The sequence below is a fragment of the Heptranchias perlo genome, chromosome 2, assembly GCF_035084215.1.
Source record: "Heptranchias perlo isolate sHepPer1 chromosome 2, sHepPer1.hap1, whole genome shotgun sequence".
NCBI classification, from domain to species: domain Eukaryota; kingdom Metazoa; phylum Chordata; class Chondrichthyes; order Hexanchiformes; family Hexanchidae; genus Heptranchias; species Heptranchias perlo.
Window position 1 is genome coordinate 19,004,912 of NC_090326.1, and position 13,285 is coordinate 19,018,196.

Genomic DNA, 13,285 nt, shown 5'->3' on the forward strand with positions numbered 1-13,285 from the left:
ATTCCTTGTCAACTTTGTTTATTGTGGACTCCTGTTTATTGCCTCCACTCACTTTACACACAACCCGTAAAGCTGACAAGAAGAGACTCCTGACCCTTCAGTTTGGATTGCATTTGAAGTCGGGTCACATAGATAAACTGACTTGATAACTGACTGTGTCACTGAGTCCCTGTCATTATATTTTTTAATTTCTAAAATCTTTGTTAACAAAATAGATTTACAAATCACCTTCTATTTCTCTTGTTACCACCTGTGAGTTTTGCCAACAGAATGACAGGTTTAGACAAATCCACCGACAGAGAATTAGGACTTGAGCACAAAATCTAGGCTGACACTTTAGTGCAGCACTGATGGAGTGCTGCACTGTCAGAGGTGCCGTCCTTCGGATGAGACATTAAACCAAGGCCCCGTCTGCCCTCTCAGGTGGACGTAAAAGATCCCATGGCACTATTTCCAAGGAGAGCAGGGGAATTCTCCCCTGTTTCCTGGCCAATATTTATCCCTAAGATTGAACCAGCTCCCAAAGGGCACAGATCCAAAAGAAAGGGGGAACTGCATTTATATAGTGCCTTTCATGACCCCAGTACACTCTCTCAAGCATCAGCATAAATAACGTACTCAAGTCTACCGAGTGGGACTATAAACTCACAACCTTCTGACGCAGAGGCGAGAGTGCTACCGACCGAGCCAAAGCTGACAGTGAGGGAGTTTTACACTGCCATCTGTTCTATATCATACCTGACCTAACGTGCTCGCCCCTGACACCCGGTGCCAAAAAGCAGAGAAATGCTGCATTCCCCCACCACACACACACACACACAACTCTCATCTTGCTCAGCGCTCCAGTTGCATTTAATTAAGAAACGAGCAGCAGCAGCAGCAGCAGCCGCCATGACCGGTGATGCAATCCCAGCCCGTTATTTTCTAAAGTAAAATAAGGGACGTTTTGTTTTTAACTCTTTGCAAAATTTCAAAAACAAGCCCCCAGGGTGGTGGGGGGGGGGGGGAAAGGAACGAGGGTGCGAAATATAAAAGGTTGGGCAGGAATTGATAGCTGCATTCCTCCAAAGGTTGCAGTGAGTGAGTTGGGATGGGGAGGGGGGCGGGTCCCACCTCGCTATCACGCCAGTGTAACGTTGTAACAAAGCGGTGGCAACAAGGACGGAGCGAGAGGAAGGGGCGGAGCAGCGGCGCAGTGTCAGGAATAGCGGCAGTCGCCGCTCCGGCTCCCTCTTCACCGGGCAGCGGAATCTCCCTATTGTGTCAGAGCGGGAACCTCCCTTAATAGCGGAATTAATAGATGTGTATATGTAGGTATATTTAGAATTATTAATTCTCCTCCTCCCAGTCGTGTTGGGGACTCCGGCGTATTTTTTTTTTAGAACTGTTGAAATATTTGCAGCTTTTGATGGGTTTTTATTTTGCTCCCTCTTTTAGCTGAAGCCATGAATTCCAGATGTTGCTGGAGGAGAACCCAGCGTGGAGTCTGAGCCGGTCCCGGTCCCCCCGCCCCCCGGACCCGTCCCATTGACTTTCTCCCTTTTCTCTTTCCCTCACCCCCGCCTTCGGGTTTCAATCCCCGGCTTGGATTTTTTAAAAAAATACATATATTTCTGTAAAATCTAAATTCATCAGCAACAAAATGGACGGGTTGTCGAAAAAGAATGAGAAGTTGGAAGTGCCGGAGGAGGAAGAAGTCGATCCGAGAATTCAGGTCATTATTTTGTAAAATGTTTCTTTAAATATTCGGTTTTTGTGACTGATTGTTTCTTGTTATGTTGCAATCCTGTGGATAGATTTTATATTAATGCTTCGCCCCATAACCCGGGAGAATATTCAATACAAGTCGTTTAGGGATTGGAACCACAGTGTTTGATTCTGTTTGTGTAATGAACAGTAAGACCCCCTGTACCAAGACCCCCGTACCATGATGTACAGTAAGACCCCCTGTACCGTGATGTACAGTAAGACCCCCAGTACCGTGATGTACAGTAAGACCCCCTGTACCGTGATGTACAGTAAGACCCCCTGTACCGTGATGTACAGTAAGACCCCCTGTACCGTGATGTACAGTAAGACCCCCAGTACCGTGATGTACAGTAAGACCCCCAGTACCGTGATGTACAGTAAGACCCCCTGTACCGCGATGTACAGTAAGACCCCCTGTACCGCGATGTACAGTAAGACCCCCTGCACCGTGATGTACAGTAAGACCCCGTACCGTGATGTCCAGTAAGACCCCCTGTACCGTGATGTCCAGTAAGACCCCCTGTACCGTGATGTACAGTAAGACCCCCTGTACCGTGATGTACAGTAAGACCCCCTGTACCGTGATGTACAGTAAGACCCCCTGTACCGTGATGTACAGTAAGACCCCCTGTACCGTGATGTACAGTAAGACCCCCTGTACCGTGATGTACAGTAAGACCCCCTGTACCGTGATGTACAGTAAGACCCCCTGTACCGTGATGTACAGTAAGACCCCCTGTACCGTGATGTACAGTAAGACCCCGTACCGTGATGTACAGTAAGACCCCCTGTACCAAGACCCCTGTACCATGATGTACAGTAAGACCCCCTGTGTCGTGATGTACAGTAAGACCCCCTGTACCGTGATGTACAGTAAGACCCCCTGCACCGTGATGTACAGTAAGACCCCCTGCACCGTGATGTACAGTAAGACCCCCCCACCGTGATGTACAGTAAGACCCCCCGCACCGTGATGTACAGTAAGACCCCGTACCGTGATGTACAGTAAGACCCCCCGCACCGTGATGTACAGTAAGACCCCCCGTACCGTGATGTACAGTAAGACCCCCGCACAGTGATGTACAGTAAGACCCCCTGTACCGTGATGTACAGTAAGACCCCGCACCGTGATGTACAGTAAGATCCCCGCACCGTGATGTACAGTAAGCCCCCAGTACCGTGATGTACAGTAAGACCCTGTACCGTGATGTACAGTAAGATCCCCGCACCGTGATGTACAGTAAGACCCCCAGTACCATGATGTACAGTAAGACCCAGTACCGTGATGTACAGTAAGACCCCCTGTACCGTGATGTACAGTAAGACCCCCTGTACCGTGATGTACAGTAAGACCCCCTGCACCGTGATGTACAGTAAGACCCCCTGTACCGTGATGAACAGTAAGACTGCCGTACCGTGATGTACAGTAAGACCCCCTGTACCGTGATGAACAGTAAGATCCCCTGAACCGTGATGTACAGTAAGACTGCCGTACCGTGATGTACAGTAAGACTGCCGTACCGTGATGTACAGTAAGACTGCCGTACCCTGATGTACAGTAAGACCCCGTACCGTGATGTACAGTAAGACCCCGTACCGTGATGTACAGTAAGACCGCCGTACCGTGATTTACAGTAAGACCCTGTACCGTGATGTACAGTAAGACCCTATACCTTCATGTACAGTAAGACCCCCTGTACCGTAATGTACAGTAAGACCACCTGTACCATAATGTACAGTAAGACCCCTGTACAGTAAGACACCTTGGTACCGTAATGTACAGTAAGACCCCTGTACCGTAATGTACAGTAAGACCCCTGTTATTTACAGTAAAACTATTATCATCTACAGTAAGACTCCTGTTTATAGTAAACCTGTATTATAATCTACAGTAAGACCCCTGTTATTTACAGTAAACCTGTAATCATCTACAGGAAGACCCCTATTATTTACAGTACACCTGTATTATCATCTACAGTAAGACCCCTGTTATTTACAGTATACCTGTATTATAAGTTACAGTAAGACCCCTTGTACTGTAATCTACAGTAAGACCCCTGTACCGTAATCTACAGTAAGATCCCTGTACCGTAATCTACAGTAAGACCCCCTGTGTTATAATCTACAGTAAGACCCCTGTTATTCACAGTAAACCTGTATTATAATCTACAGTAAGACCCCTGTATTATAATCTATAGTAAGACCCCTGTATTATAATCTACAGTAAGATTCCCATTATTCACAGTAAACCTGTCTTATAATCTACAGTAAGACCCCCTGTATTATAATCTACAGTAAGATCCCTGTTATTCACAGTAAACCTGTATTATAATCTACAGTAAGACCCCCTGTATTATAATCTACAGTAAGATCCCCGTTATTCACAGTAAACCTGTATTATAATCTACAGTAAGACCCCCTGTATTATAATCTATAGTAAGACCCCCTGTATTATAATCTACAGTAAGACCCCTGTTATTTACAGTAAACCTGTATTATAATCTACAGTAAGACCCCCTGTATTATAATCCACAGTAAGAATCCTGTATTATAATCCACAGTAAGACCCCCTGTGTTATAATCTACAGTAAGACCCGTTATTTACAGTAAACCTGTATTATAATCTACAGTAAGACCCCCTGTATTATAATCTACAGTAAGACCCTTGTACGGTAAGACCTCCGTATTATAATCTACAGTATTATTATCCATTGTGGGAAATGGGATTTGACTGTGTCAATCCAAATTCAATACGTTTCCAGGAGTTGAACCATCTTTATTTCATCCATCAGGAAGAACCTTCACCACATGGACTGCAGCGGTTCAAGAAGGCGGCTCACCACCACCTTCTCAAGGGCAATTAGGGATGGGCAATAAATGCTGGCCTCGCCAGCGACGCCCACATCCCATGAACGAATAAAAAAAAGAGAGGCTTCCCTTTTCTTTGCAGACAAAAATATGTGGGATTTAAATACTAGTTTATTTATAAATACCTCAAATACACTCGGTCATGTTTGAACAAAATAACAGGCTTTCCTAAATTGGTATTAGCTGTGACATTGATAACTGCAGTTTTATTGCCAGTGTCTGTCAGTCTGCCTATCTATCTGTCTATCTATCTGTCTGTCTATCTCAAAGCTTTGTCTGTGGTGTGTGTGGACATCAGTTTTCTTCTTCCTTAGTGATTAAATCTGATTTTCTTTTTAATTGGTTATTTTCTACTAGCTATTCACCTATTAGATTGCACAAGATTTTTCTGCCCAACCACACTGCAGCAAAGAAATCCGCAGATACAGCTCCACGACGCTCCCCACTTAACTTTGGTCCGAATTCCGGTGACCATGGAGTATGCTAGAAATTCTCGGTGTCTTTGGTCCCTGCCAACTCTGTTCCCTAGCCACTGACTCTATCCCTCTCTCTGGCCACTGTCTGAGGCTGAACCAGACCGTTTGCAACCTTGGCATCCTATTCGACCCTGAGATGAGCTTCTGACCACATATCTGCTCCATCACCAAGACCACCTACTTCCACCTCCGTAATATCACCCGTCTCCGCCCCTGCCTCAGCTCATCTGCCACTGAAACCCTCATCTATGCCATTGTTACTTCCAGACTGGACTATTCCAATGCTCTCCTGGCTGACCTCCCATCCTCCATTCTCCATAAACTTGAGCTCATCCAAAACTCTACTGCCCGTATCCTAACTCGCACCAAGTTCCGTTTTTCATCATAACTGTATTTGCCTCTCATCTCCCCACCCTGCTGGATAATCTGTGTCATAATTTTTGTCATAATTTTAGTCATAATAGTCAGTTTTTAGTCATAGTTTGTTATACCCACTCTCTCTCCAATATGGTATTACCAGCCTAGCCACTATAATGGTAAACTAGTCGAAGAGCAACTTTATCGCTTGCTGTTCCCATTGTGCTCATTATATACTTCAATAAAAGAATGAACGAACCTGTATTTATATAGCAGCTTTCATGACCTCAGAATGTCCCAAAGCGCTTCACAGCCAATGAAGTACTTCTAAAGTATAGTCACTGTTGTAATGTAGGAAACGCGGCAGCCAATCTGCACACAGCAAGATCCCACAAACAACAATGAGATGATAATGTGTTTTAGTGATGTTGATTGAGGGATGAATATTGGCCAGGACACCAGAGAGAACTTCCCTGCTCTTTTTCGAAATAGTGTCATGGGATCTTTTACGTCCACCTGAAAGGGCAGACGGGACCTCGGTTTAATGTCTCATCCGAATGACGGCACCTCCGACAGTGCTGCACTGAAGTTTCAGCCTTGATTTTGTGTTGAGGCGTCTGGAGTGGGACTTAAACCCACAACCTTCCACTCAGATGCAAGAGTGCTACCACTGAGCCATGGCTGACGTCTAAATGGAGTAATCTGGATTTGAAACAAAAAGTGACAGCAGGGAAAAATCCAACTTCCAAAGCAGCATAAGGAGTGAGGCTACTGGATGCTGAGATAGACAGTGATGGCATTGCTGGTGTTACAAAATGCATCGAATTAATGTTCTTCACTGTACTTAAAAAATTAATTTAAATCAGTAAAAAATTGAAATCTTGCTGATTTTTTAAAGAAAAACACAATTGAAGCAAGTTTTGTGTTTTTTTTAAAAAATGACCCCTCAAATCCCTGCAATTAAGTGAAGATATTCTCTTCGGAAAATGTTGGCACTGTTTCAGAAAGCATAATTGCAGTTTAATGCTTGATATTTTCTTGACCGTGTTAAGTGTTTTTTAATTATTGAATGTGCTGCCTTTTTGTGCAGATGCTGAGCGATTTGGAAATTTTTAATGTGCTGGAGACCACATAGCATGTTGAAAACAAGACATTTAAATCTTGGTTCCTCATCAATTGAGGAATTAAGTGCTGGGTTTATTATCTGGCTTCCTTTGAGGTGACTGCACGTGTGGTCCTGTATGAGGAGCCAGGTTGGGGGTCATTTTTTGGTTTCATATGAGGTTAGCATTTGTGCTGTATGAGGAATTGAATTCATAGAATCATACAGCACAGAATGAGGCCATTCGGCCTATCGTGCATGGGCCGGCTCTTTGAAGTCCAATTAATCCCACTCCCCTGCTCTTTCCCCATAGCCCTGCAAATTCTGGTTACCGACCCACCCATCAGTGGAATCAGTTTCTCCTTATTTACTCTATCAAAACCCCTCATGATTTTGAACACCTCTACTAAATCTCCCCTTAACCTTCTCTGCTCTAAGAATGATCCCTGCTTTTCTAGTCTCTCCATATAACTGAGGTTCCTCCTCCCAGATATCGTTCTGGTAAATCTCCTCTGCACCATCTTCAATGTCTTTACATTCTTCCTAAAGTGCGGTGCCTGTAATTGGACACAATACTCCAGCTAAGGCCTAACTTAGTTTGCTACTGCAGTTTTATAAACTTTTTTAATGTCCATCTGGCTTCAGTTCATATTGTATAGATTTTTCAGCACCGGTGTGTATAATACCACAGCAGGTCCTTGCTTATCGAGGTGGTCACAATTATCCAGGAGAGAGTTTTAATAAATTTTAACTTTGATTGTACTCCCACCAAAGTCTAGTGTAGGTGCAATTGGAAACTTTCACCAATACATTGGGGGCTAAATTGGGCCGTGCAGCGCCCGTTATGTAGGTGCTACGCGGACTCCTAAGCTCCAAAAATGGTGTTCGATATGCGCACGCATCCAGTGTGGCGTCCAATGTGCGCACACACCTAACGAATGCTGGCAGCATGTAAAGCAGGGAGATAATGACCTAAATCAGTGTGCAATGCTGATTTTAAAGGGACCGCCGCTATATTGGAACTCCACGCTCCAGCCAACGCATGGTCTTAACTTCGCACAGCCGAGCAGGTCTTAAACGGCAAGGAGGACCCCCCCGCCCCGCCCCTCCCTCCCCACCAACGCTACTTAAAAGGATCATGCAGGATTTACAGGTAAATTGTTGGATTATTGCTTCTGGCTGCTGATACATTTGTACCTATTTTTGGAGGTCTCCTACACTTGAATACTAGGAATAGGGGACATAGCCTAAAAATTAGAGCCAGGACTTGAAGGGGTGAAGTTAGGAAACGCTTCTACACGCAAAGGGTGGTAGAAGTTTGGAACACTCTTCCGCAAACAGCAGTTGATGCTAGCTCACTTGTTAATTTTAAGTCTGAGATTGATAGATTCTAGTTTATTAAGGGATATGGGGCTGAGGCAGGTATATGGAGTTAGATCACAGATCAACCATGATCTCATTGAATGGCGGAATAGGCTCGAGGGGCTAAATGGCCTTCTCCTCTTCCTAACTTCCTATGTTCTTATGTTTCAGTACTCTACAGGGAGTGGGCTGGCTAGCTGACAGGCAACAGCAAGGGCACTGGCAGAGTGACGGGTGGGACAGGAATGCTGTCGTCCTGAGAGAGGACAACAGGTTCATGATCCATGGAGCCACTGCCCCTTGCTGCCTCCCGTTATGTGCCATCTTCTCCTGCAAGAAAGAGGGAAATGTGTCAGTGAGTGTTTTGCAAGATGTTTGGGTGATGTGGTTGTCATGGTTGAATAGCTGCCAGTGTGTGTGACCTATGAGTTGTGGGTGTGCGGCTTGGATCAGTGGTAATTTTTTTTTTATTCGTTCATGGGATGTGGGCGTTGCTGGCGAGGCTGGCATTTATTGCCCATCCCTAATTGCCCTTGAGAAGGTGGTGGTGAGCCGCCTTCTTGAACCGCTGCAGTCTGTGTGGCGACGGTTCTCCCACTGTGCTGTTAGGAAGGGAGTTCCAGGATTTTGACCCAGCGACGATGAAGGAACGGCGATATATTTCCAAGTCAGGACGGTGTGTGACTTGGAGGGGAACGTGCAGGTGGTGTTGTTCCCATGTGCCTCCTGCTCTTGTCCTTCTAGGTGGTAGAGGTCGTGGGTTTGGGAGGTGCTGCCGAAGAAGCCTTGGTGAGTTGCTGCAATGCATCCTGTGGATGGTGCACACTGCAGCCACTGTGCGCCGGTGGTGAAGGGAGTGAATGTTTAGGGTGGTGGATGGGGTGCCAATCAAGCGGGCTGCTTTATCTTGGATAGTGTCGAGCTTCTTGAGTGTTGTTGGAGCTGCACTCATCCAAGCAAGTGGAGAGTATTCCATCACACACCTGACTTGTGCCTTGTAGATGGTGGAAAGGCTTTGGGGAGTCAGGAGGTGAGTCACTCGCCGCAGAATACCCAGCCTCTGACCTGCTCTCGTAGCCACAGTATTTATATGGCTGGTCCAGTTAAGTTTCTGGGCAATGGTGACCCCCAGGATGTTGATGGTGGGGAATTCGGCGATGGTAATGCCGTTGAATGTCAAGGGGAGGTGGTTAGACTCTCTCTTGTTGGAGATGGTCATTGCCTGGCACTTATCTGGCGTGAATGTTACTTGCCACTTATGAGCCCAAGCCTGGATGTTGTCCAGGTCTTGCTGCATGTGGGCTCGGACTGCTTCATTATTTGAGGGGTTGTGAATGGAACTGAACACTGTGCAATCATCAGCGAATATCCCCATTTCTGACCTATGATGGAGGGAAGGTCATTGATGAAGCAGCTGAAGATGGTTGGGCCTTGGACACTGCCCTGAGGAACTCCTGCAGCAATGCCCTGGGGCTGAGATGATTGGCCTCCAACAACCACTACCATCTTCCTTTGTGCTAGGTATGACTCCAGCCACTGGAGAGTTTTCCCCCTGACTCCCATTGACTTCAATTTACAAGGGCTCCTTGGTGCCACAGTCGGTCAAATGCTGCCTTGATGTCAAGGGCAGTCACTCTCACCTCACCTCTGGAATTCATCTCTTTTGTCCATGTTTGGACCAAGGCTGTAATGAGGTCTGGAGCCGAGTGGTCCTGGCGGAACCCAAACTGAGCATCGGTGAGCAGGTGAGTAAGTGCCGCTTGATAGCACTGTCGACGACACCTTCCATCACTTTGCTGATGATTGAGAGTAGACTGATGGGGCGTTAATTGGCCGGATTGGATTTGTCCTGTTTTTTGTGGACAGGACATACCTGGGCAATTTACCACATTGTCGGGTAGATGCCAGTGTTGTAGCTGTACTGGCACAGCTTGGCTAGAGGCGCAGCTAGTTCTGGAGCACAAGTCTTCAGCACTACAGCTGGGATGTTGTCGGGGCCCATAGCCTTTGCTGTATCCAGTGCACTCAGCCGTTTCTTGATATCATGTGGAGTGAATCGAATTGGCTGAAGACTGGCTTCTGTGCTGGTGGGGATATCGGGAGGAGGCCGAGATGGATCATCCACTCGGCACTTCTGGCTGAAGATGGTTGCAAACATTTCAGCCTTGTCTTTTGCACTCACATGCTGGACTCCGTCATCATTGAGGATGGGGATGTTTGCAGAGCCTCCTCCTCCCGTTAGTTGTTTAATTGTCCACCACCATTCACGACTGGATGTGGCAGGACTGCAGAGCTTTGATCTGATCCGTTGGTTGTGGAATCGCTTAGCTCTATCTATAGCATGTTGCTTCCACTGTTTAGCACGCATGTAGTCCTGAGTTGTAGCTTCACCAGGTTGGCACCTCATTTTTAGGTACGCCTGGTGCTGCTCCTGGCATGCTCTTCTACACTCCTCATTGAACCAGGGTTGATCTCCTGGCTTGTTGGTAATGGTAGAGTGAGGAATATGCCGGGCCATGAGGTTACAGATTGTGCTGGAATACAATTCTGCTGCTGCTGATGGCCCACAGCGCCTCATGGATGCCCAGTTTTGAGCTGCTAGATCTGTTCTGAATCCATCCCAGTTAGCACGGTGATAGTGCCACATAACACGTTGGATGGTGTCCTCAGTGCGAAGACGGGACTTCGTCTCCACGAGGACTGTGCGGTGGTCACTCCTACCAATAATGTCATGGACAGATGCATTTGCGACAGGTAGATTGGTGAGGACGAGGTCAAGTAAGTTTTTCCCTCGTGTTGGTTCACTCACCACCTGCCGCAGGCCCAGTCTGGCAGCTATGTCCTTCAGGACTCCGCCAGCTCGGTCAGTAGTGGTGCTACCGAGCCACTCTTGGTGATGGACATTGAAGTCCCCCACCCAGAGTACATTTTGTGCCCTTCCGACCCTCAGTGCTTCCTCCAAGTGGTGCTCAACATGGAGGAGGACTGATTCATCAGCTGAGGGAGGACCGTAGGTGGTAATCAGCAGGAGGTTTCCTTGCCCATGTTTGACCTGATGCCATGAGATTTCATGGGGTCCAGAGTCAATGTTGAGGACTCCCAGGGCCACTCCCTCCTGACTGTATATCACTGTACCGCCACCTCTGGTGGGTCTGTCCTGCCGGTGGGACAGGACATACCCAGGGATAGTGATGGAAGAGTCTGGAACATTGGCTGAAAGGTATGATTCTGTGAGTATGGCTATGTCAGGCTGTTGCTTGACTAGTCTGTGGGACAGCACTCCCAATTTTGGCACAAGTCCCTAGATGTTAGTGAGGAGGACTTTGCAGGGTCGATTGGGCTTGGTTTGCCGTCGTCGTGTCCGGTGCCTAGTGGTCCGATGCCGGGTGGTCCGTCCGGTTTTATTCTTATTATGACTTTTCGTAGCGAGATTTTACAACTGAGTGGCTTGCTAGGCCATTTCAGAGGGCAATTAAGAATCAACCACATTGCTGTGGGTCTGGAGTCACACATAGGCCAGACCGGGTAAGGACGGCAGGTTTCCTTCCCTAAAGGACATTAGTGAACCAGATGGGTTTTTACGACAATCCGGTAGTTTCATGGCCATCATTACTGATACTAGTATTTTAATTCCAGGTAATGTGTGAGGGTGAGAGGAAGCTTCTGATTGGAAGAGTTGAGTACTGATTGAAAGAGTTTGTTAGTATGTGGGTGATGAGGGTGTAGTGCGTGGAGCAGTGAATGCTGCTGGTGATGCAGTTGGTAGGATATGTCACTTGACAGTTGAATTCATGCACCTTGACCCCCCCCCCCCCCCGTGTCAAAGCATTGAACTGCATCCGTGTTCATGGCGCTATGCTCCTGGCATTGACCTCATCCCCTACTTCCTCCCACTGCCTTGTGAGCATATGTCTGGAGGGCCTCTTACCCCACCCTGCGGATATAGGATGCTCCTCCTTCTGTCCACCTCTTGCACCAAGGCCTCTAGTGCTTCATCAGAGAACCTTGATGCATGCACTCTCACTGGTACCAACTCAGAGTGGCAGATTGGTGGGGTCTGGTGTACAGATTGGAGGATGTGAGATGTAGTTGTGAGCAGCCTTTATTGATTGCTTTTAAAATAAATCAACAGTTTTCAAACATAAGGACGGGACCTGCATCTGTATTTCACATGTGCGATTTCTGAGTTCAGACCTGTATCTTATATTTTGAAAATATAAAAGTCCCTCAAACTTTGAGCAGCCAAGTTGTTGCTTATTAAAAATTCCAGAGGTCCCATCATCACCATGCTGCACTATCTTGCAGCACAGATTCACTTCACAATTGACTTCCACCACTTCCTGCAGCTACAGTGTACCTCCCCTTTAAGAGGTGCAGGCTGCCTTTAAGTGGTGCTAGCCACTCCCGATGGTGAGCAGCTACTCAACAGTGCAGGTAACGCTGGCTGCACGCAACAATCACTGAAATCACCGGGCAGCACGAATGTTACGTGCTGCCTGCATCTCAACGACCAATTGTGCGTTAATCGCGCACCACGATCCCAGCGACTGTTTTCGGGGTTAATCAATTTAACCCCCATCATGTCTTATCCCTACATTGAGTATCCCATTCCCTTTGGCTGCTGCTCCAACTCATTCCTTTTGTGGTGATTTTAATTCCAAGGTAAGTCGTCCTTGTTCTTCAGTCACATGGACTCATGCCTCTGCTGTTGAGGGGTGGGGAGGTTGACTGCTCCTAGACTTCTGCCCATGGCACCTTTGGCCAGCCTCTACAAGGCCTGAGGAACTACTTGAGCTGGCCTAGCATGTGCAATTTTTCCCTCCCTTCCCTCCCCACAGTCTCCATTTTTTTCCTATGTGTTCTGTGAGGTGATGTTGCCAAGACTGTTCGTTGCCCATTGTTAAGGATTGTTTGGACAACTGAGTAGGCTTCTGTGCCGCTTTTAGAGTCAGTTGTGTAGTGTGGGCTAGTGTCCCCTGTAGACCCGTTTGGGAAGGAGTGGAAGGTTCTCTTGCTTGAAGGGACTTAGTGAACCAGTTGGGCATTTATGAGAAACCGGCAGCTTTCATTGACCTCTTTGTTTTATTTTGGCGCCAGCCCATAAATGACTAGATTTGTTGAATTCAGTTTGAATTCGCGACTTCTAGGTTGCTAGTGCAGTACGATAACCGTGATGCCTATCATAGAATCATAGAAAGTTACGGCACAGAAGGAGGCCATTCGACCCATCGTGTCCGTACCGGCCGAAAAAGAGCTATCCAGCTTAATCCCACTTTCCAGCACTTGGCCCATAGCTCTGTAGGCTACGGCACTTCAAGTGCATATCCAAGTACTTTTTAAATGTGTTGAGGGTTTCTGCCTCTACCACCCT

At 47.0% G+C, this 13,285-nt stretch overlaps 1 protein-coding gene across 1 annotated transcript in view; it reads left to right on the forward strand.

Moving 5' to 3' along the window:
- The first annotated feature begins 1,108 nt into the window (after positions 1-1,108).
- LOC137335626 (SH3 domain-binding protein 5-like) overlaps positions 1,109-13,285 on the forward strand; it is a 68,191-nt gene continuing 56,014 nt past the window's right edge. The window contains exons 1-2 of the mRNA XM_068000929.1: positions 1,109-1,310; positions 1,438-1,714. Of these exons, the coding sequence (XP_067857030.1) occupies positions 1,643-1,714 (72 nt within the window). The 5' untranslated portion in view covers positions 1,109-1,310; positions 1,438-1,642. The remainder of the gene's footprint in view (positions 1,311-1,437; positions 1,715-13,285) is intronic.